We start from the raw sequence: 25,321 nt of genomic DNA, 5'->3' as shown, positions 1-25,321 counted from the left end.
TCCAGAAGTGAATATCAATCAGAGAGGACTCAACGACAGAAAAAGAGACGTAGAGAAGTTGGACGGAGACGCAAAACATCGAGATATATTAACAAACTATCTTCTCGGAAAAGGTATTCAGCCAAAGCCTCTTCGTTGGGAATGGGTTCTTTTATTTTGAAGCTTTTAAAGGGCATAAATTAGACTTGGGTTTGGATTACCGTCGTCAGCGGAGACCTAAATCCACCCGATATAAACATTTTGCGCGTGCGGCATTCCTGCGCCTGCCGCCCGGACGGAGTTTCTATTTGTCCTCCGTTGGATTTGCAGTGGGAGAGATGAGTGACAGGAGACGATCCGCTGCAGCGCTGAGTTCACGAGCGCACGCCTTTTCGGTTGAAGCCCTGATCGGGACAAACAAGAAGCGGAAGCTCCGGGGCTGGGAAGAAAAGGAACTGGAGCTGTCTATGGAGAGCCTCGCGAGCAACGGACAATTGGGAGACGGCGAGGACCCTGCTAATTGTCTGGATATTGATCCGGGTTAGTGAATGAATGATGACATGGCAAACTGAATTGCCATGCACTACGTAAACATACCATAGCTATAACTCTTGACCGCATTTACAAACTAACGTTTTGCACTGGACTAAAATGTTTCATATAGCCTAATTACAGGCCAATGCATTTGGCCCAAACATCACTTTAATTCTACAAAGCGATATTTTTTTATAATAGCATTTTAAATGTTTTATAACGAAACAACAGATAATCGTGTTTTCTTAAATTACTTTGCACAAAATAGTTAAATATGACGTTGTTTCTGTCAGGGAAATTTTACCAATCCAAAAGAAAGTCTCTAGAACAGTAATTCATACTAGACAAATGAATACAACAGTGTAGAAATACCACTGCTTTTATTATTTTAAACTACAAAATTGGAGTCTAGAATAGAACTTTTGTAACTTGTGATTTTTTCCGATTAAGAAAAGGATTGGTGTTTTAATTCAGACTAAGAAGTAAATGAGAGACGGTGTATCCACGAGGGCCTAACAATTGTCAAATCACGGTCTTATGTTTTATTAAGGCTTATGTTTTATTAACAGAAGAATATATATTATACAAATTAATTGGAAAAATGAACGTAGAGTTTAACACTACTCCCTGTAGATGTCAGTTTGTACATACTAACCCGTCTCCAGGTCGTCTCAAAAGATAAGTGCTCTTATTGTGAGTTCACGCGAGCAGGCGCTCATGCACGTACTGTAACTGTGTGTGTGTGTGTGTGTGTGTGTGTGTGTGTGTTTCTCGGTTTCATCGCTGTAGTTCAACTGTTGCAACGTTAGTCATCACTTCATTAGTCTCGCTTCAGGAACATTTGCCATTAGGCAGACCATTAAGTTCCGCACAACAGGCTGCTGACTGATCATTCTGTACATATTCTGATATTGACGCCGGATAAATATGACTGTTCTCCACATTTTAAAAATAATGGTGGGCACAAACAAAAGTTAGTTAGGCTATACTGAAACAAAAAGAGCAGCTTTATTTCAGAGGAAGAAAACAATTGCAACAGGTGAGTAGCATCCATATAATTTTCATTTTATTAAACTGTCAGACAGCTTTTTTGTAGGTTTTGTTGTTGTTGTTGTTTTTAAGATGAACTTGATTTCTATTAGATTACGCGTTCAGGTCAACAGGTCACGGAAGGCCTGCACGTGTCCATAACGGATTGAATTCTATTTAAAAAATGTTGTCAATTAACGCAACAAGAATTAAACATTATTTATTTCATGTCGAATTGTAAACCATTGATGCACATTACACGGAAATTCCAAAACATGCGTTTGCTTATACCTTTAAGCATGGACCTATAATATAATGGCATGTACATTGTACATGGTAATTTTTTATTATTTTTTTCATTCAGATTCAAATGATATAACATATTTAAAGCATTTTCTCTCTAACTTAACTGCGCTTCATGTACTTATTTAACCAGAGAGTTCATGAATAGAATAGAACATCTTTGTTGCTACACGACCAATGGGAATAGGCCTTGGTTCAGCTGTGATACAACGCGGATTATAATAAGGACAGCAATAGATTGTTTAATTTAATTACGTGGCACAATAATTTCAGTTCATCTAAATACATTGGTCTTGATATTATCTTGCCCACGCGCATGCATACAGATGAATTTCTCATCTGTTCCAAGCTGATGTCCTAAACAGACACGGAAGACATGATTCTGTATTTGAGTCAGTTTCAAGTGAACACAAATGGCAACATTTCTACGTATTTGAACAACAATATCTACAGTTCCAGGAAGAATCCATCTTGATTTAATTACAGAGGAAAAAATACGTTTTTATGCATTTCAAAATCTTTTTAGACATTGGAGTGAAGACTTGTTAGTGGAGCAGTTCGCCTAAGGCGCGAATCAACAACAAGCTTTTATGTTTTTAATAAAGCGTTATCAATTAGAAATATAATTTTAAAGATATAATTAACCAATCAGGTTTTTTTTACACCAAATAATTATTTTACCGTACGTGCTTTAGCTGTTTCCATCTTGGTCACATTTTGGATTTCATGTTTGTTTTTGTTTTTTATTACGATCTGTTTTGATATAGATTTATGCTACCCTTATATATTTTCACATCATATTTTAGATATATATTAGGCTTTCTAATTAGCACATCATTGAAAAATTAATGTGATGTTATGAGTTTAACCTACCTTGCTTATTCTGCTTTTCACAACCAAAGACAACGTTTGCAATAAATAAATAAACAAATAAAATAACGCGATATTTCCTTTCATGAATCATATAGGTAAAACGAAGAGAGGATCTTGTGTGTGATATCAACTAAATATTAAAAGTTAAACGTCTATAATATTTAATGAAAACTACTTTCAGCTTGGACCATTGTGCAGTTAATTGGTTTTAATGTCAAAATCTTGGATGATTTGCATTCTGTTTGGTTCAGTACTTCAAAAACTCTTGACATTCTTCAATAAATAGCATAATGAATATTGCTAAAGTCTGCCATTGTCAGCTGTTCTAAATGACGTTCGATGTCATTCAAACATTTTTTTTTCACCCTTCGCTTGCATAATTCCCAGAGAGACAAAGTAAAAATGAAAGACGACATTTAAAAGGAGTCTTAATCTTTATTTTTATTACCTCCTTCTTACATGAGACTGAATGAAGTCCAGCAGAAACAGGTGGTTCTGTTCCTGATGGATTGGGTTACTCTGCAATTTCATGCTTAGTTCGCCTCTGTCCCAAGAAAAAAAATTAGGTCATTCACAAGTAAGTCAAGTCTATAAAAGAAGACACAGTGAATTTTTTATGTGAAAGTGGAGTGCTGCGTTATCAACGGGCAGAAGAAAATATGAATCTGCTAATATTAGTATGCTATAATACTAAATTATGTTTTTGTATTTCCTTGCGTCATCTCAGAGACTTTAGTGTCGTTTCCATTCCATTTTACGCATTCACTAGTCATCATAATTAGGCTACAGAACACTTAAATTATTCGGAGTAACCTAATTAAACTGACTGATGACTGTTGACTGATTTGTCAGCAGTGTTATCATGTCCAGGTTAAGGTGAAGCTTTGTTATCTGTCTTACCGGTTATCGTTTGTGTGAAGCTGACGCTGGTAGCTAGTCTACAGTTTGTTGTGTTATGTTGTACGTAATTCTGGCAGAGGGTATTAGTCCTGAGGAATGGCTCATTGACAGACAGCAGCTCAGGAACGACAGCACATTGACTGGTTTGGATGGAGTTGAGGACATGCCTGAGAGATCGCATGAAAGAGACGATGGGGTTCATTACTGTAATTACGCTGATTGAATCTCTCATGAGGTTGATGAAAAGTCTGACTCCTCCTGACTCGGGCTCTGGGGCTCTCTAACCTCTTCCCCGTGGCCTCAGAGGGTTCTGTGCACGGGGTGATGGCGGTTTGGCCCGGGCTGCTGGCCAGTCTCTCTGCAGCTTACGGTTGCACAGCCTCATTTGCATGAAATGTACAGCCAAAGCAATCCACCTCATTTCAAAAAGCCTTAGGTTGCGTAAGCACGTCAATAATAAAATCTGTAAATAATTAGCCTAAAACATAATACATGGATTTCTTGTGAATTTTCTGTTTAACTCATTCACACTCACATATTTTGCTTTGCATCAGAGTTAAGGCCTGAATTTCTCTGCTTTTCGTTTATCTTTAAACTATCACTAACGTGCGCGCACATTTGGTAATTCAAATGAGTTTTTTTTTTTTAAGTGCACGCTTTTTGATGTGGTAGTGCTAATGCTAACCATTTTAAATGCTTAAGTTAGACTAGCTAATTTAGATTCTGCGTAAGACTGGCAGCTTTTCCTCCAAAACATTAGGCTAAACAGCAAAGAACGTGGGCATAAATATCTTGCGCATCGAAATAACTTTTACTTTATCGGGAATTTCGCTCATAAATCTAATTTTGAATAAACTATCTTCTGTTCGTTCCTTGATTATTATTATAATTATTATTATTTAGAATAGGCCTATAGATCTGTCACTGGGGAAAATGTCTTTAGTCAGTTGGTTTAACCCCACGCGTGTCCAAAATCATCATACGATGTATTTTCAGAAAACAAAAAGAAATATTCTGCAGCCAATGTGCTGAATCAGATTTTCCACTTTATTTTATTTTCGCTGTATATTTTTAATTTAACATTCAAAGGCCGCAGGCCATGATGGTCTGAGTGAATCCAAGTCGTTATCCTTTACGGCTGCAGGTGACCTGGTTCTACCGCTCAATATTGTAAACAAGCCTCTCGAGGCCTCCTTTCTGCTGCTGGCGTTTATAATGATTTTATTTGCTCGCTGTAGATTCGGAGGCCAGTCCGGGCTCTGACGGCGAGGGTCTGGCGGAGAGGACGTCCTGCTCGTTCGGCTCCCCGGCGGACCTGACCCCTGCCGCCTGCGACCCTTCACCCTCAGCCTCTATGGAGGAGATCCAGGTGGAGCTGCAGTGCGCTGACCTTTGGAAACGCTTCCACGACATTGGTACAGAAATGATCATCACAAAAGCAGGAAGGTAAACCTTTTATGAAATGTAAAATATCGAATTTATCTCATGTTAGAATTTCAACATATTGGACCAGACAATAGCCAGCATTATTATTTTTTTTTTTTAAATATGACTATATTTTATTCATATGTAACCAAATTTAGAGATAGGCCTATAATCCCTTTTGTAGTTTTGACTTTTGTACATTAAAATACGATATAAATGGAACTACTTATACCTTCTCTTCTGTGAGTAACATGTTTTCAGATTCTGAATTTAAAGTTTGTAATATAGAAAAAAAAACTCTTATTAACAGACTGAAATTCTTGGCAGAATTGTTGGGAAAATTGTTTTGCATAATATTTTATTAGTATTTCTTTTTAAAATAGGCAGTCAATTACTATTTTTTTTTTAAATATTATGAAAAATAAAAAGACTAAAATCAGTGTGGCGTAACCAACATGCAGCAAGCGATGCCATGAGCCAAAAGAAAACCATGAAACAAAAGGGTCATTAAGTTTATTATTATTATTATTATTATATTTAATTACATGTTTTTACATTTTTTTTTTTTAAAATGAGTTAAAGATTTCATTATGTTTTAAAAAGTCATGATATTTTTGGCTAATTCTTCATTTTACACTTTAAAAGGAAAGGCTTTTTTATCTTGATAAAAAAGTTTGAAAATATAGCCTACATTGAAGTTGTGTGCACTCACGTGGTTTCAACATGCAAGGAAAGTATTTAAATAATTTTACTTGATGGTTAGGCCTACACAGCTTGACATTTTTAAGTTCATTAAAAGAAGTAAATAAACGTCTTGACGTATTTTTCAGTTGCTTCTAAAAAAATTCAAAAATGATTTTAACGATTTTAAAACGATTACATTTCAATTATAATCATTTTATTTATTAAAATTCTCTTTTTATCATCTCGGACATCTGTCATAGGCCTACAAACACTACTCTCTTTTTTCTGTTTTGACACACGCACGCGCAAATAAGCTCAAGGTAAAATACCATTGTTTGGCAAAGGGATGTGACCGCGCGCGGGGACTGAAAACATGAAAACACTGTTTTGGGGCGCTAATGTGTTACACATGGGGGCAGCAGTCACAAATCACAAACCACAACCTATACATGGCGAGCTACGGGGCTATTCCACTACTTAGTCAACCCTATAACGGTAGGCAAACGGCACAACAACAACTGTTTCTAATTAATATATTTGAAATATGTTTTTCGTTTTCTTCCTCTTTTGAGCGTCAATTACAGCCCAAACCGAGCATATAACTTAACCTGCACAGTTCACAGTAAGACCTTTCGCCCCTTTGTTCTCGGGGGGATTGCCAGGTATTTCCGTGCCATTTTTACACTTTACGATCAAACCAACATGATAACATGTCTCCATTTATTGGTGTAATTCCTTGTTTTAAAACACAGGGTAAACTTGTACTTAAGAATACTTCCTGACTGCACTGGAAAGCTGTAAAGTAGAGTTTATTAATAGAACTCTATGTTGTGGCTTAGCTACACAAGTAAGAAAAAAATTGACCTCGTTAAACGAACCCATAATGCCAATGACAAATTATTAGACTTCTTATTTTAATTTTTTTTTGCATAATTGTGTAAAAATCGTGTTTTTTTTTTGTTTTTTTTTTTGTGTGTGTGCCTAATTTACGGAGAATAAATCGTTTTAATGTGTTTCGGTAACGACAACGTATATGCTAATTAAGATAGCCTAAAGAAAAAAAACAACACTAAAAAAATTTCTAACATTTTTTTTTAGAATCTATAGCATAATAAAGGTTTGTTAAACTACTGAATATTTCTCACCCAATAACTTTTGATATATTGCTTGGGCCTACACTGTTTTTTTCATCATCAATAGACCCTTTCTTCTGATGCTTTGCACTGCTAATCCCGAGTGTAGCATTTTTCGTTGAAACAGTAAACAATCTTGTTTGTACCAGAAGAACCCTTTATCAAACAAAGTAACTCGTGTCCAAACTATTTAACATGTTATTGCCTACTATAGGCTCCTCGTTTGTATGTTTAGTCAAAAATGGAGCCTGAAATAATAATTACTCTGATATGAACGCGTGTAACACGACTTCATGAATAGCCCCGTGTATTTTATGCCCGTGCTAATAATAACCCTATAAATTTCGAGGTGTAGGGGGTGGAAGTGAGCGACCAGACACTTTTCTCTCATTATGAACTAAGAGATTTATGACGTTAAAATGAAAAGACAAAGAAGTTGCTTTTGAAGTGTAAAATGAGGAATTAGCCAAAAATGTCTTTTTAGACATGGTCCCTTTGTTCAGTTTAGTTTGTTTGAACTTTTTATAGACATTTCTGAGTTCTTTCATTTGTCTGCTGTTCTTTATTTTAGACATATTTTTAATTTACCAATCTGAATCCTATTATTTGCCAATGCTCAGTGAGACTTGATACTTTCAAAGATAAGAATGATTAAAATAATTATTATTGTTTTATGCTTTTGTTGGTGTCAGACAGTGGTATATTTCAATATAATAGACATGACTGAAACACATGCTATTTTTTTTTTAGTCATTTAATTCATTTCCTGTCTTATTTACACTAACTTTGTTTATCAGTTTTTTTTTTTATTTCACTATTTTTTTATTTTTTTATTTGTCAGTGGCATCACAGTTAATGCAATTGTTCGATGAACACATGCAATAATATTAATTATTTTCTGTTTCAGGAGAATGTTCCCTGCTATGAGAGTTAAAATCGTTGGACTGGATCCACATCAGCAGTATTACATTGCCATGGACATTGTACCAGTGGACAACAAGAGATACAGGTAAGCACAACTGCAGAGAGTGTGAAGCTCTGTTAGAATGCAATGAGTAAAGAGGAAAATGACAAATTTGACTGGATATTTGTCTGTAAACTGGAAAATTGAGCCCTCTTGAAATGGAGTTGGAGATTTACATGAATATGCAATGCTGACGGCAACCCTGACAGAGTTGCCGTATCAGCATCGAAGGTGGTGTAGTGTGTCCCTGTGATTTTGCTCTCACCATGACAACTTTCCATCACACATGCTTACAGACAAGCTTTACTTGAATACAACTAAAGCCTGCATGTACGGCTTGTAGTGCACTTGTCCTTTCCATAATTACATGTGCCGTGTTTCATTACAAGTTTGTTAAGTCTTCCCAAATTAAGTCAATTTTTATTTAACAGTAAATAATAGAGGCATAATGATCAGCATACACTAGGTTAGATCTCCTTGTTTTCATAAACGCATCTGATTTTTGTTTATATTCAGTGAAACTATTTGAGCTGTGTTCATGCTTTAGTCCCACAAACTGATCTCTGAGAGCAGTACTGAAACAACTGAAATCAGGACATTGATTAGAGGCAAAAGGAGACAGATATGTTAGATAAAATGTTTTTCAAGACTTTACATGTCTACAATTAATAGAGCAAAACCCAATATTTTCTCATTTTATGTATTTTATTCTTTAGAAAGGGTTTTTTTTTTTTATTTTAAAATAAACGATGCTGAACATTGTGGATGTTACTATGTTAATTACATTTTGACACTTAAGTGGACAACACAATAATCTTCCAGTTCAATTAAACTTAATGTAATCATTTACTGAAAATAAAACCACAGCCATTCGAGGACCGGCCTTGAAGAGAGCCATTTAGAGCCCCCAAATATCATGGAGGATTTTAGAAGCCAAAAGATCTTGTAAAATTAAATAGGATTTTCTTCCTGGCTGGGGAATTTACCACAAGGCTTTGCAAACGGAGCAAAGAGCTGTCACTGGAATGCCTCATGTGTCTCGAGGGCTCGGGTCTGGAAACGCAGGCTTTATTGGAATTTACTCACTTTACTTAGGCGCACTGCCCTTTTTAAGGGACATAGAGTTTATATTAGACTTGTTAAATCTTTCTTTACATGTAACTTGAATTACTTTACTCTTTAATGTGGGCATTTGGTATGGCTTATGTTTGAGAGAAGAAGTAGGAAAATGCGAAGCGGCCCAGGTTTTCGGATCCTTGACGGAGGCTCTCTCTAGCTAAATTATTCACAAATATCCTATGTTAATCGTAGGTGCTGGCCTGTTTGTCTTCTTTATTTTTTTCCTTTGTACAGCTGTCTACTTCATTCATGCCTGTCCTCTTATTTTATATATGCATACTAATACACACAATAAACGCACATGGTGCAGACTTAACTTGATGTAAACGCAGAGCACATGCTCTGGTCCACACTTCAGAGTATCACTTACTCTGTCAGTAAAGTAACCCAATATATGACTTGATCTCTTTGCTGCTGTGTTGTGTGTATGAGAAAGCACAGGCATATAACAGTGTTGGGGAAAATTACTTTTAAAAGTAATGCATTACAATATTGCGTTACTCCCTAAAAAAGTAACTAATTGCGTTACTTAATTACTTTTTATGAGAAGTAATGCGTTACGTCACTTTTGCGTTACTTTTTCTCACTTGGGCTGGGCTTGCTTTTTTGTTTTTTAATAACAACAAAAAAAGTTCTATTTTTGGCAAATGTTAAGGCCCTTTCACACCTAAAGTGAAATGAATAAGCCTCAGGCTGAAGGAAATGCAAATTTACACCTGTACAATAGAGGGCGCAGCTCAAACAAACCTTTCAGCTGTGCTGCCATTCTGGATTGAAGAAGAATAGGATACTGGAGAAGGAAGTTCAACACTCTTATTTCTAAATTTAATCTAAAGTAATTTTTGCTTATTAGTATGGTTGAATTAGATTATTAAGGGTCAGCATCAAAGACATTGGTTAATAAAGTGAGATTAATACATAAAGTATATTTGTGTAATTTAATATAGTTAATTATTACATGTTTGTGTAAAATTCTAAGATTGCATTTCACAGTTTTTATTCATTTTGAGGAATACTGAATGTTTTTGTGCAAGTGAGATGAGTAAATGCATGTTCACATTTAGTCTAGAACTACAATAAGCCATCATGTTCACACAGCACACACAACACCTCTGCACTTCATTTCTCTCAACATGGGGACAGGAGAGCTGTCAGCCAATAAATGTGAAAAAGTAACTTATTTGAAAAAGTAACTTAGATATTTTGTTGTAAATTGAAAAAGTAATCTGATTACGTAACTCAAGTTACTTAACCCCCAACACTGATAATAAACTACTAGAAAAAATGGTATTGTATGCGTAGGCTAGTTTTTAACCCTGTTATTTTGTTTCTGTACTTTACTGAAGGGTCCTTACATTAATAATAAAGCCATTTTTGCTTTTTTCCCCCCATCATCTAAATCTATGTAAATGCTGCCTTCTGCATGTGTACAGTGTACTGCATGTGTTAAATATTGCTGGACTCTAATGGGCAGTCGCTCCACCATCTGTCCAAAAAGGTGTCACATAAAGTTGGATCTTTATTGATTGTGCTAGTGCCAGATGGCAGATTTATGAAAGATGAAAGAGGGCTAATCAAATTTCCAGTCCTTTTTGGTCTTAGGTTTCCCTTTGCTTTAACACTTTCCCTGCTACATAGAGCATAACCCTAAACAGCACTCCAAACAGGAAATTACAAAAACGCCTGGCTTTATATGCGTATGTGTGCGAGGGACAGACAACGTGTTAGTGTTTGTGTTAAAGCACACGTTTTTGTACAAATATATATGCCCTTTATTAATATAACTTTAGATCTAACCGATTAATGCCTGTGAATGTGCGTGGCGTGCATGTGTGTTCATGTCTGTAGTAGTGGGGTGCTTTGGGAGAGAATAAGACAGACATAGAGGATGTTTAATGCTGCCAAGCAATAACAATAAGGGGCCAAATGAGAGTTTTGTCCATATTTTAGAGCTGGGTGATGCCTTTGGCAGAGGCGTCGCAGTTAAGCACTTTCAACTGCATGGCCAGAACTAAAGGCATCCAGCTGAGGGAATGCCCTGCAAACAACACTTTAGGAATGCCTAAAAACACATGTATCTTTTTAATGCTTTCCATTAATTATGTTAATGTTAACATACTTTTACATACCATTTAGTACAGGTTATTATTTTCAGTCCAAATCAGGTTCAATAGGATATTATGTTCATCTTGAATTTGTATGGTCTGTTAGAAGTATTTTGAACAATCAGAATTTGGATGTGAGAGCACATGAGTAATTTTTGGTATTATTATCACTGACTCATAAACAGAGTATCATGTTATGCATGTATTTTTGCAGGTATGTGTATCACAGCTCAAAGTGGATGGTGGCGGGAAACGCAGATTCCCCAGTGCCACCCAGAGTTTATATCCACCCGGATTCACTGGCTTCAGGAGACACCTGGATGAGACAAGTGGTCAGCTTTGACAAACTCAAGCTCACCAACAATGAGCTGGATGATCAAGGCCATGTGAGTGCACATTTGATTACTGTTAATGTAATGATGTCAGGTAATGAATGATGTCAGTGTTTATATGTTACATACTACCGTTCAAAAGATTTGGAAGAAAAAAAAAAAAAAAAGAAATTAATACTTCTCTTCAGCAAGTGCGCATTAAATTGATCAAATGTGACGGTAAAGACATTTATTAAGACATCCGTTTAAAAAAAATGCTGTTCTGTTTAACTTTCTATTTATTAAAGAATTATGAAAGAAATTATCATGGTTCCAGAATAATATTAAGCAGCACAACAGTTTTCAACATTGATAAAAAATGTTTCTTAAGCATCAAAGCAGCATATTAGAATGATTTCTGAAGGATCATGTGACACCCAAGACTGGAGTAATGATGCTGAAAATTCAGCTTTGTCATCACAGGAATAAATTACATCTTAAAATATATTCAAATAGAAAACTGTAATAATATTTCACAACATTTGATCAAATAAATGTAGCCTTGATGTGCATAATATAGGCTACTTAAAAATCTTACTGACCCATGCATATGATTATTAAAGCCATCAACTCATCATACTACAACAAATGCAATATCTGCACATTAAATGTATGTTTTTGAGTTGCATACAGCTGCTCATCCACATCACTGTATTCATAACATACATTAGTTGATGGATAACAACCCCCGTTTCCCCCGAAGACATCTGTATATTCTCTCAAGCAAGAAAACCATTATTCAGTGTAGTCTCTGAAGAACTGGCAAAACTGGAAAAAGAATGATTTGAATGTACTTGACTGATATTCCCCATGCGACTCTGCTGAACAACAGCTGAATACAAATGAAATGTAAGCGCATGCTATTGTTTGGAAATGTATTCACCCCTCCCCCCAACATATATGAATTGTTTTCAGGTATGTCCTCCAGATCTTTTGGTTTTTGTGTCCAGTGCGTCTTTTCTCACTGTTTCGCACTGTGTTGTGCCTGGCTCTGGTCTGTGGCATTGTCCTGAGGCAGTGAGTGCACAGGAATGATTTTATTATCAGACCATCAGATGACACTCATCCCCAGCATGTTTTCTTAGGTTGTCTTGGTTATGTATCATTGCAGTGACAGTGACTTTGAGAAATGAGGTGATATATCCAACTCTATCCAGAATAATGAGACCCACAAGAAAAATGTGCTTAAGTTGCTCAGTATGGTTTTAAAGGCTTAGCCCTCATGTTTTGTTTGAATGTTTCCTGTTTTGAGATTGATTGTGTTTGGGGTCCAAGAGAACCCTGCGTGTGTATTAAAACAATATTAGTAATTTTGGAATGAGCAAACAGTTTAAATGTGTAAAATGAAAATTTACTTAATCCAATTTTATTGAGATTACATTAATTCACTTTTTGTTGGTCATAACCAGATGTGATGGCTAGTTCCCATCATGCACTGTAGCATAAATAATTCTCACTAATTAATAATTTAATGTTTATTGCGTTATTTGTATTTGTGCTGTTGTGTTGGTTGCCCCATTGAGTTATGTGTCGTGATGTTAGCTGGACACATCTGTAAGAGTGCATTAGTTAGAAAATCCTGTTTTGAAAAATCTGTGTGTGCGAGATGTCGCCCTCATAGCTTTCTATACAATCAATAGCAAATTTTTAACAAAAAACAAACAGAAAGTTTGTTAAAGTTAACATAAATAAAGTGCTGATTTAAATAAATAAAGCGCATTATTTTATCTATTTATATCTATTATTTATTTTTCTTGAACCAGATCAATAACATTGTTTTGATTCATGTGATCATTTATGTAGCCGACGTATGCATCTGCCCATGAGCAGTATAATGGTGTTGTAAAGTCAGAGCACGGAAAGGAAGTATAGAATAATTGCACCTGACAGGCTGCGTATTCCTTACAACATTTGATCAAATAAATGTAGCCTTGATGTGCATAATATAGGCTACTTAAAAATCTTACTGACCCATGCATATGATTATTAAAGCCATCAACTCATCATACTACAACAAATGCAATATCTGCACATTAAATGTATGTTTTTGAGTTGCATACAGCTGCTCATCCACATCACTGTATTCATAACATACATTAGTTGATGGATAACAACCCCCGTTTCCCCCGAAGAATAAATAAAGTGCTGATTTAAATAAATAAAGCGCATTATTTTATCTATTTATATCTATTATTTATTTTTCTTGAACCAGATCAATAACATTGTTTTGATTCATGTGATCAATTATGTAGCCGACGTATGCATCTGCCCATGAGCAGTATAATGGTGTTGTAAAGTCAGAGCACGGAAAGGAAGTATAGAATAATTGCACCTGACAGGCTGCGTATTCCTTACCAAAAGATACAGTGTATCAGTATTTTAGATGCAGGGTTGATGTGGGTAGAATAGTTGCCTTAGGCCACGTCTGCACAGTTCGCCGCTCTACTGGCATCTCCTCTGCATATGGGGCTGTTTTGACTCGAGTCACTGATGCTATCACTTGAGTATTCTGACAAATGTAATAACATATGGGTGTTACAACTGCAGCAGGCTGGTGTTTTTTCAGGAAGAGGAGAGGGGACTTTTCTTATACCACAAACTCGTAAAAAGAGACTTTATTTTTTGTTCGCCTGGAGGGCGAGCGAGGGCCGGAATTGAAGTTAACCCTGGAACGTCCTGTGTGGGACCGCGCCGCCATGGAATATATGAACCTCACGTTCCTCCTCCTGACCAAAAATCATTTCGATTGCAGTTTCATCGCAAAGTGGATTTAAATATTACTGGTGTAGAATAAGGTGCATCCTCTACTTCAATATCAGAATTAATTTATATATATATATATATATATATATATATATAATATATATGTGTGTGTGTTTGTGTATGTATGCATGTATGTATATGTGTGTATATATATATATATATATATATATATATGTACATAACTTTTGAAACTTATACTTTCAGAATGAATATATATATATATACATAATCACACACACACACTATCTAAATGGTGTGTGTAAATATATATATGTAAATATATGCCCTAGTGAAAAGAAATATACTAAAATGTATTTAAATGCTTAATAAAATACCCTGCAATTGTACTTTTGGTATACTAAACTGGTATACTTAAAGTCTGCTGAATTGGAACAGCTAATTTTGTATTAATGCACTTTAAATGTGCAGAAGTAGTGCTGAGGTCCAACTAAAGATATACTTAAGTATATTTGATTGTGCTAAAGTGGAAGTATTGCAAGTATACTTTAGGTACACTTAAATATCTTGCATTTAAAGACTGATATTATACAAAGATCATACAATCCTTATTAATAGTGACCTCAAAACACATTTTAGGTGTAATATTAAGAAATGTGCATTGTGCAATAAAGAAATACTCCAAATATAGTTTATTTATAATTTTATATCATGAAGTCTTACGTGATATGTCAATAAATATGTTAATGGATTTGAAGTAGTTAGTATGAAATAAATGTATTTTAGATTTTGGTATAAGCTTCTTTTTTTTTATATACACATCTTTTGAAACATACTTTAACTCATAATGTTTAATTTTTTGTGCTCAGATATCACCTGTAAATTCTTTTTAGGCCCCAGGCAATATTCTCAATCCTGAATATCTCCGATCTGTGGAATTACAGCAGTGTGCTTTGAACACTTCCTCTATGCAGTCGGTCTTCATTGAGCTGGTGTTGTCTGGCCTTGGGCAGCATCGGGCTCTCCTGGGCTGTGCATTTGGATTGGATAGGAATGGGGGAGCTGGAATATTAAATTTACTGTCATCAAGCTGTTTTGCAAAGGCCTCTCTTCTCTTGCCTGACCTCCTCGGTTGCGGTGGACCCAGGAGACGCACACTGACACTGGGAGTAATTAGAAACAGACCAAGGGCCGGAGGGAAGGCTACAGCCTCCATGCTCTGACGCCAACACATCGGTGTGAGATACTCACCCTCGAGCTGCCCTGATTCATATCTCATCAACATGTGTACACACTGTGATACAGCATGTTCTCATATTGGTCCAGGCAGCTTTGATATTCACAGCCTCATTATGCCACAGACATTTAATCCATACAGCTGTGCAAGTGCGCTCTTGTGGTTGTGGCAGTGTAGTTGATGATATAACTCTCTTTATTTCTAGATCATCCTGCACTCGATGCACAAGTATCAGCCCCGTGTCCACGTGATCCGGAAAGACTTCAGCAGCGAGCTTTCTCCAACTAAACCTGTTCCTACTGGGGAAGGAGTTAAGACATTCAGCTTCCCAGAGACTGTGTTCACTACGGTCACAGCCTACCAGAACCAACAGGTCCATTACTGACTGTCAGTGTACAGCACCACTGTGGCTATGAAATGCATAGTTCAGGTCTTAATTGGCATAATACAACTTGACAACTAGAGATGCATTAAAATAAAAATTAAAATTCTTGCCAATAATTATTATTATGTTCGATATTAAAATTCTATACTGTTTTGTCTAAATGACAAATCTAAAATCAATTGTTTTATATTATACAAGTTAATTTAGTATGATTTTTAGTATGAAAAATGGAAATTCATTTTGATTACGTTTAACAATGTTAATATTAAAATGTTAGTGTTTTTAAAGATTAACCTTAAGTGAGTGTAAAAATATAAATACAATATTATATATGACCCTGGACCACAAAACCATATCCATAATTTGTTAGGATAGGACAATATTTGGCTGAGATACAACTATTTGAAAATCTGGAATCTGACGGTGCAAAAAAATCAAAATATTAAGAAAATCACCTTTAAAGTTGTCCAAACGAAGTCCTTAGCAATGCATATTACTTACAAAAATACATTTTTGATATATTTAAGGTAGGAAATTTACAAAATATCTTCATGGAACATGATCTTTACTTAATATTCGAATGAATTTTGGCATAAAAGAAAAATCGATAATTTTGACCCATACAATGTATTGTTGGCTATTGTTACAAATATACCCATGCTACTTATGACTGGTTTTGTGGTCCAGGTTCACATATATAAAATATTCCAATAATATTCACATACTGATAAATTAAAAAAATCTCTAATTTCGACCAGGAACCAATATAGTGCCAATATTTTGTGCATCCCAAAATAAAACCATATTACGCATCAGTTTCAAAAACAAAACATTGAAAAAAGCCTTTTTGTTATGTTTATTATTAAATTGCTTTGATGAATATGTGTTTGAAGTGTCTGAATATGTCAAAATATTATTAAATGAGTCTGTTTTGGACTTCTTCTCTTATAACAGATTACCCGTCTAAAGATCGACCGCAACCCATTTGCCAAAGGATTCCGGGACTCAGGGAGAAACAGGTAGATTTTCAGGAAGTCTTACCCTTGCTCTGTATTGTCCATGCTGTGTGTGCAAATACACACATATCTCGGCAGTGGCCTTTCATATGGATATGAACCCCAGGAGAATCCCTCCTAATCCCACGTCCTGCTACATTAAAATCACTCCCTCGTTCAGCTGCCAAGAAAACCTGGTCAATCTGTGATAAAGCGATCTGATTGAGGGCAGCGGAAAGAAAAATGCCTCTCTTTCCTTTTCTCGCTTTTTTAACTCCCTTCCCTCAATCTCGCCCACCCTTTCACTCGCCTTTCTTTCCCTCTCGCTGTATTTCCATGCACTTCACTGCTCCGTCTCTATAAGATGCGAGTCAGAATACTGCGAGAAAGTCTGAGACAGACCCTCAGCACATGAAAGCACACTTCCATCTGGAGAGTATTATCGCCACAGATATTTGAGACATCTTTTTTCATTTTTCAAACAATAGACCGCCTGATTTATGAACTAGCATTAGATTTTCATTGCAGAAAAATAGAGATGAAAAGATTATCCAGGAGTAAGATTTATATATATATATACATATATATATATATATATATATATATATATATATATTGTATATAACAAAACTCTTTCACAAAGTAACCACAGTTCCATTTATGCACTGAATCTTTCTCATCCTGGTTTACACTCTGCAGATTAAGTTGTAATGTTAACTTTTGATGATCGGTGGAATCAATTCTGCTTAACCAAAATATAAATCAATATTTTAATGTAAATTCTTATTTGTGATATTAATGGGAAAAATCTGTCATTTGTTGAGCAGTATTTGGATTCAGTCTCAGCCAGTCATTAGAACGTCTCATTAACGAGCAGAAAGGAGTAGAGAATTACTGCCTGTTAAGCGGCACGGCGAGGGCTGATGCAGGGAGCTCTGCAAAGAAGAGTAAATCACACAGGAAGGGGAGCCATGTACAGAGCAGAGATGAAACATCACCAAGATTTATGTGCACAGTAAAAACCTACTCCTTTTTACGGGCTCTAGTTTCCTCAAACTCCCCCTCTCTTTTTCTCCCTTTTTTCTCATGTGCATAATCTGACCGTCTCACCTGTTTTCTCTGCCATTTCACATCTCTTCTTCCGGCTTTCTCTGTCACTATCCCTTGTGCAGGACTGGGTTGGAGGCAATAATGGAGACGTATGCTTTCTGGAGACCTCCAGTGAGGACGCTGACATTTGAGGACTTTACGAACATGCAGAAACAGCAAGGTATGTGCATGGTCCCTGTGACTGGAGATGTTTATAACATGCCTACTTAAATAACAGAGGCTTTGGATTTCAAAATATTGCTTCATAAATCATTTTTAAAGTTACTGTGTGGCCACAATAATCACATACCACAGAGGATTTATGAATGACTGTAAGCTTGTAGGGAGCTCTGCAATGGGTGGGACAAGTTGGACAATCTTGGGTTTTTGTGTCCAAGAGAGAGGTTGTCTATATGCCTGTTCAACAGATCAAATGTTATTTCACTTCCTCAGACCCTTAAAAGAACAGTTCTCCCTAAAACCATATTATAGCTTTATATGAAAAAGAGACCAAAATGCATTCATTATTTTAAAAAATATTTATATAAATTTAAATATTCATAACTAGCGATTTGTAGATAATTATCAATCTGATCTTTTTCAATCTGTTCACTAATCAAACTGATCTAGTTCTCCAGTTCAACTCATTAGCCACTTTTCCACCGCTGGGCCGAACGGTTCAAAGAATGGTAAGGAACGGTTCCAATTATGTTTCCATTTGAGCCTGGTATGGCACAGCATGATTACAAACCGTTTTTGCCTGGAATTCTTGGTACGGTTTGCTAACTGTGCTAAACAGTGATGGTAGAATGCGTGTAGTGACGTCACAACTCAGGATTGGTCACTTGTCTGTTGCCTGGCTGCTAGTTCCTCTGTAGCTGACTCACTGTTTGAGCGATGTAAACACAAATTAATAATAAAAGAAATATTAAAAGAAATATCTGATTGTCCTACATAACGCGGTTGCTTTTTACATCTCATATTGTCTGTAAACGGTTACCAATGTAACAACTGACTCATTTGTATTACATTCCAAAGAAGTCAGTTATCAGCCTCACACAATGGAAAATGAAACCATATCTATACCAGCTGGGCCAGATCAGCAGGGAATGGAGCAGTTAAGCAATGAGAAAGGTTTGGCCCAACAGTGGAAAAGCGACTATATTGATTCAGTGAATAACAACAAATTTCAGTCTGTTTCTCACACATAGCTATTGTATGACTTCAGAAGACTTGAAATATAGCCCACAAGGTGTTTTGACCACTTTTAATGTACTTTTAAGGTACTTCTGTGTTTATTTTGAAGCTTGAAATGTCAGAAGGGTGAATTAATATTGACGGGTTTAAAGGGTTAGTTCACCCAAAAATGAAAATTCTGTCATTAATTACTCACCCTCATGTCGTTCCATACCCGTAAGACCTTCATTCATCTTCTGAACACAAATTAAGATATTTTTGATAAAATCCGATGGCTCAGGAAGGCCATTGCCAGCAAGATAATTAAACACTTTCAGATGCCCAGAAAGCTACTAAAGACATATTTAAAACAGTTCATGTGACTACAGTGGTTCAACCTTAATGTTATGACGCGACAAGAATACTTTTTGTGCGCCAAAAAAACAAAATAACGACTTTATTCAACAATATCTAGTGATGGGCGATTTCAAAACACTGCTTCATGAAGCTTCAAGCTTTACGAATCTTTTGTTTCGAATCAGTGGTTCGGAGTGTGTATCAAACTGCCAAAGTCACGCCCCCCAGTGGTGAACCATTGAAATTTCAAAACACTTACAACGTAACGAAGCCTTGTTTACTGAAATCACATGACTTTGGCAGTTTGATACACACTCCGAACCACTGATTCACTGATTTATTTTTTTTATTAAAAATATCTTAATTTGTGTTCCGAAGATGAACGAAGGTCTTACGGGTGTGGAACGACATGAGGGTGAGTAATTAATGACAGAATTTTTATTTTTGGGTGAACTAACCCTTTAATTACTCAAAAGTAAACGTCTTTTTTGAAAGTGAATTTTGCTCTTACAGTTGTCCGATTGCTAAAATCATCTCTATAGCTCAGTCTCTTACTCATAGCAAGTTATGGCCCAGATGATCAAATGTTGATGTAACTATTTTTTTCTCTCGTCATAAGGTCAGAGTAATGTGAGCATGGTATTTTGTCTGAGTAGACATCTGTTTGTCATCACAAACTTCTCGAAACAGATTAAATGTTAATTAAAGTTCTCGCACGGCTGACAAAACGTCGTGTTCTCTCCCTCCGCCCCCACCCCTCAGCCCAAACCGACTGCCCTCAAGAAGTACATGCAGATCTATTGGAGTAATTAGTTGTTCTCGAAAGCACCGCTGAAGCCTCTCTCACCCCAGCCTGACAACAGGGGAAAAACATGACATCACCGCGAGGTCTCCTTTCCCTCAGCCAACAGAACAGAACCACGTCGAGCGAACCAGAACTCGACTCAGCTGTATTATCGAACGCATATGGAGCTGGCCCAAGCCTCAGCCAAGAGAGTTCTGAATTATTTAGTTTCTTTCCCGTTCTGAGCCATATACCATTTTCAAAACAACAAATTGAGTGCTGGCCAATTTCTCATTAATAAAGAAATATGTGGTAGATATCCCACTGCTATCATTCAGTTCCATGTGTTTGACTTATTCACTGTGCATATGTGCCAGTGAATTTTTCCCCCTCTATGAACATATGCCCAAATGCTGCATGTCATACTGAGAGAAAACGGCCAGTGTGCTGTTGAACAGACATGCATATTCTCAAACTCAAGCCACATTTGAGATCAACATTTGTCACAGTATCCCTGAGATGGTTTTAGCTGACAAGACATGTAATGGGATTTTCACACTGCGCCTTCCCTCTGGTGATTGTCTCTTTAAACCCCGCTTTTAACCCTAAAGCAACTTCTCACACAGTGTGTGCATTTCGGTGCCAGATGTATGATGTGTTAGAATGTAATGGCCAGTTGTTTAGCAACAATCAATCAATCATAAACTTTTACACATTGTCTTTTGTTTCAGTGTTTGAAGGAAAAATCAAAAAGGTGGAAAATGATGGAAAAATGTGTTTGTTGGAGTAAAGAGGAGTGTTTTATTGTTATATTCATGGTCTGAAAGACCTATTGAGGTCAAACTGAATGGCACAATCAGGCATATATGAGCCCAAATGCAAGAGCGAGACAAGCTGTTATTTAAACAGGCTGCATACTGTGTTCATCCAATCAATCATACTGACAACGTAAATCTGCAAAGAAGAAAGCTAACTCGGGTTATGTTAGTTCAGTTTTTAGAATGATCTGGGGTTTACAGTTTTAACTATAAAAAATAGTTAAAACTAAAAATGAAAATTCATCAATTAATTCATCATTATTTACTCACCCTCATGTTTTTCCAAATCTGCATGACTTTCTTTATTCTGTGGAACACAAAAGAGGATATTTTAAAGAACTGTTTCTGTCCATACAATGAAAGTCAGTGTAGTCCAAAACACCTGGACAAAACAACTGACATTTCAAATTCAAAATATCTTCTTTTGTGTTCCACAGAATAAAGGAAGTCATACAGGTATGGAACGACATGAGGGTGAGTAAATAATGACAGAATTTCCATTTTTGGGTGAACTATCCCTTCAAGAAATCTCAGCAACTTTTAAAGAATGATTTTTGTTATGTAGAATAGCACTGTGGAGATGAGCGCTCCATTATGGGTTAATTTGTGGCACTTGTTGCCAGGCTTGAACAGGCCTCTCTTGTAACCAGATGAAATGCTCACCCTAAGGAGCCACAGTGACTGCTCGTGGTCCATGGGATGAAATAAGAGATATGCTCTCAGTGTGATTGTTGGACAGTGTGTGTGTTTTCAGAGCTGGCTCTGTCTCGCCGTTCTCCTCTTGAGTGTGTACTTATTCTTCATGCATAGGAACGTGTATCCACAGTGTGTCTTTGGGGTTTGGATGTTTCTGAATGTTTGCTGACTGTGTTTTTCAGGAGGGAGCACTGGCACCTCTCCCACTACCTCCAGCACTGGCACTCCATCTCCCTCCGGTGCGACACACCTTCTCTCCCCTTCCTGTTCCCCTCCTACTTTCCATCTGGCACCCAACACCTTCAATGTGGGCTGCAGGGAGAGCCAGCTATGTAACCTGGGCTTGTCCGAGTACCCCGCATGTGCTAGAAGCAACATGGCCGCCCTGCAGGGCTACGGAGGACTGGCTGACGGCTCCTACGGCCGCCTCCAGACCACAGGAGGCACTGTAACCTCCACCCAGGCCTCCGATTCCTTCTTGCCTCAGAGGACTTCCTCTCTCATCGCTGCAGGAATGCAGGGAGGGGCTCATGCCTCATTGGCTGCTGGTAACGGCAGCGGTGGCAGCGGCGGGGGTAAGATGGATGCGTATGGAAGTCAGCTGGCCTCTTTTCCCGCATCCCAGCTGCAGTACGTCATGCAGGCAGGGGCGAGCTCCGCCTCTGGGTCATCAGCTTCATCCGGCTCATCCTCGTCCTCCGCCCATATGTTCTCTGGGAGCCATCATCACGTGCAGCAGAGCACATACAATGCTTTTTCCCTTCACAATCCCTACAACCTGTACGGATACAACTTCCCGGCATCACCGCGCCTGGCTGCCAGCCCAGAGAAGCCTCAGGGTGGTTTACTGTGCTCTTCCTCCTCTGCTGGAGCATTTGCTGAACGCCAATACCTGTCCAACAGCGGCATGGACAGTATGCACATGATCGGCAACCCCGCCGGCAGCCAACAGGGGGCCAGCAGCTGTGACGGCCGCCAGTATGGCTCCTCTTCACAGATGTCCATGCACATGGTTTGAAGCGCTTGGAAAAGTAAAATAAACCAAAAACAGATAAAAACACGAACAGCTGCTGCAGTTTTTTGCTCAGCGTTACAGGGTTTTCAGAGTTTTATTATTCAAAATGTCTGATACATTGATGTGAGCATTTCGCCATTGTGACATTGACACCAGCTGTTCAATGTGGACTTATTGTCATCTCATTGCCTTATCACTCATCAAACTAAAATGGAGTTGAAGTGTTACTTGTGTTCATCTCTTACTTAATATGCCATCAAAGCCATTGGATATACAAGCTAAAAATGACTCGACTGTTGTTGTTTCTGACCTGCCGTCCTCAACAATGTGCAAAAATTGAACTAAATCAAATGAGGTCCGATTTTTAGAAGATGGATTCTGTTGAGGATTCATATTTGGTGCAATAATAACCGCAATAATGGCCCACATCAACAGAGACATCAGCCAGAACAAAACATATCCTCAAAACTGTGACGAATAAATGTTGTCAGTATGATGTTTTTGTTGTTGATAATATACAATGCTTGTCATAGAGGTTGCGATACAATGTTGGAAACTGACTGACTCTCTCAGGATGGCAAAGTTAAATCCTCCTGTAATAACAGGGTGTCTGTGTGTTTCTGACAATCTGTTACTGAAATGCTGAACCTTTGCCTATTGGTTTGGAAATGGCTTAACCATATCCTGAGTGGAACATAAACATATAAACAATAGTGAATGCACGTAAAGCACATAGGTTTTAAATTGTTGTGTGGGTAAAAACCATAGGAAGACAAGGTAATTAAGGTATATGCTTTGGAGTGTTTGTAAATGAATATATTTAAATGCTAAGCAATTATATGGCCAGTGTATGTTGAATTAAAACAAGTGTGGGAGGAATGAACAAATGTTGTTTTAGGCTTTTAAGACTGTAAATACAAGTGCCAAGCACATAAAGCTCATTAAATAAACATATTATAAGACCCCTTTATGTTTCTTGAAAAAAAAAAAAAAGCATTTTGTTGCTTTTGGTTGTGGTTTTGAAATAATATCATGCAGTATATGATGGATATTAAATGAGAAATCGTAACAGATCTAAATATGGACCATACTCAAGTAAATATTTATGTAGCCTATTTGTTTAAATAAATTAAAAATGTTAATCCATGCACATAATTTCATACAGAAAGCAGGAGGATCTATAGAAAGTTCTCATCTTCACAATCTGAAAACCATTACTAGTCCTACAAAAAAGTTGTTTTTACTAATCAATCTCATGCCCTCTTATTTTCCCCTTTATTATAATCATGGGCTTGAGATAAAGAGAAACTGAAAATGATTATTTGAAGGTCAATATGTGTAAAAATAAATGTGCAAAAACAAAGGATTGATCCTGCTGTTCTCTTTGATATAAAGAAGAAAGAGAAGACCATGTGGCTCAAATTCATCCTTTTCACTGTGGTGATGCATATAAATATGCCACCTGTTTAAAGAGATCGAATGGGGGCAAGAGGGAGTGGGAAGAGAAGAATATGTTAGACGCTAGATGTGGGTAATTTTTACATTTCTGGTTTTAATATGTCTGCTCTTAATACGTTTACAGTATTTATGATCACTTCTCTCATGTCTGGGCTTTGGTCCTCATTATCCCGGCACAGACTTCATTGATTTAAAAGCACAATCAGCATCCATTACATGGATGTCTTCAGAAGTGAGTAATTTTTTTTTTCTCTTTCACTCTGTTCCTCTTTATTTTTCTTCTTTCTCAGATCACATCCCATCATGTGCTTGGTTCCAGCCATGAAATATCATATCTGAATCATCATCAGAAAGTAAACGGGGTAGAAGACCGTGGAGACATCTCTGTATTAGAAACACCTGTTTTCCAAGTGCAGCTCTAGTAATGACTGGATATGCAATCGAGGAGTGCATGATTTCATAATTTGGCACATCTCCATCTGTCTGGACATTATTTCCAATAATTATATGCATTTATTTGTCTGGTATTTAGAAACAACACTGTGCCAAAATTTCAAATCTGCCTGTCCTCTGTGACAACGAACTATGGTCTCTCACACCCAGTATGGACAGGTACATTTAGTAAATAGGGGCAAAATATATAGATACTATAGAGAGATTTCATTTATATTTACAAAAAAAAAAAAAAAAAAAGCTATTTACTATCTGTGTTGTTTTCAGAAAATAAATTAGAATTGCTTAAAGGGATAGTTCACCCAAAAATGAAAATTATGTCATCATTTACTTGCCCTCAAGTTGTTTCAAACCTGTATACATTTCTTTGCTCTGCTGTACACAAAGGAAGATATTTTGAAGGAAGTTTGTAACCAGGCCGCTTTGGGGCACCATTGACTTCCATAGTAGGAAAAAAAAAATACTATGGAAGTCAATGGTGCCCCAGAATTAATCAGTTTCCCACATTCTTCAAAATATTTTCCTTTGTGTTCAACAGAACAAAGAAATTTATACAGGTTTGGAACAACCTGAGGGTTAGTAAATGATGACAGAATTTTAATTTTTGGGTGAAATATCCCTTTAAATTCTCTTTCTTTTAACACATTTGAACTATTAGTATTTAAAGATTAGTTCACTTCTGAATGAAAATTTCCTGATAATTTACTCACCCCCATGT

The 25,321-nt window shown here is 36.8% G+C and overlaps 1 protein-coding gene across 2 annotated transcripts; it reads left to right on the top strand.

Moving 5' to 3' along the window:
- tbx15 (T-box transcription factor 15) lies at window positions 1-23,654 on the top strand. Of its 2 annotated transcripts, none has more exons than XM_051905612.1 (8): window positions 1-519; window positions 4,857-5,064; window positions 7,768-7,869; window positions 11,263-11,434; window positions 15,583-15,750; window positions 16,717-16,781; window positions 17,930-18,027; window positions 21,860-23,654. In XM_051905612.1, exons 1-8 carry the CDS (start codon window positions 318-320, stop codon window positions 22,693-22,695), a joined length of 1,851 nt encoding a protein of 616 aa, XP_051761572.1. In that variant the 5' UTR covers window positions 1-317; the 3' UTR covers window positions 22,696-23,654. The 2 variants fall into 2 exon arrangements, with proteins under 2 accessions (XP_051761572.1, XP_051761573.1); XM_051905613.1 differs by lacking the exon at window positions 1-519 and adding an exon at window positions 1,373-1,552.
- The last annotated feature ends 1,667 nt before the right edge of the window (window positions 23,655-25,321 follow it).

This window comes from Ctenopharyngodon idella, chromosome 9, assembly GCF_019924925.1.
Source record: "Ctenopharyngodon idella isolate HZGC_01 chromosome 9, HZGC01, whole genome shotgun sequence".
Taxonomy (NCBI): domain Eukaryota; kingdom Metazoa; phylum Chordata; class Actinopteri; order Cypriniformes; family Xenocyprididae; genus Ctenopharyngodon; species Ctenopharyngodon idella.
The sequence above is the reverse complement of the archived record's forward strand: the minus strand, read 5'-3'. Positions and strand labels throughout refer to the sequence as shown.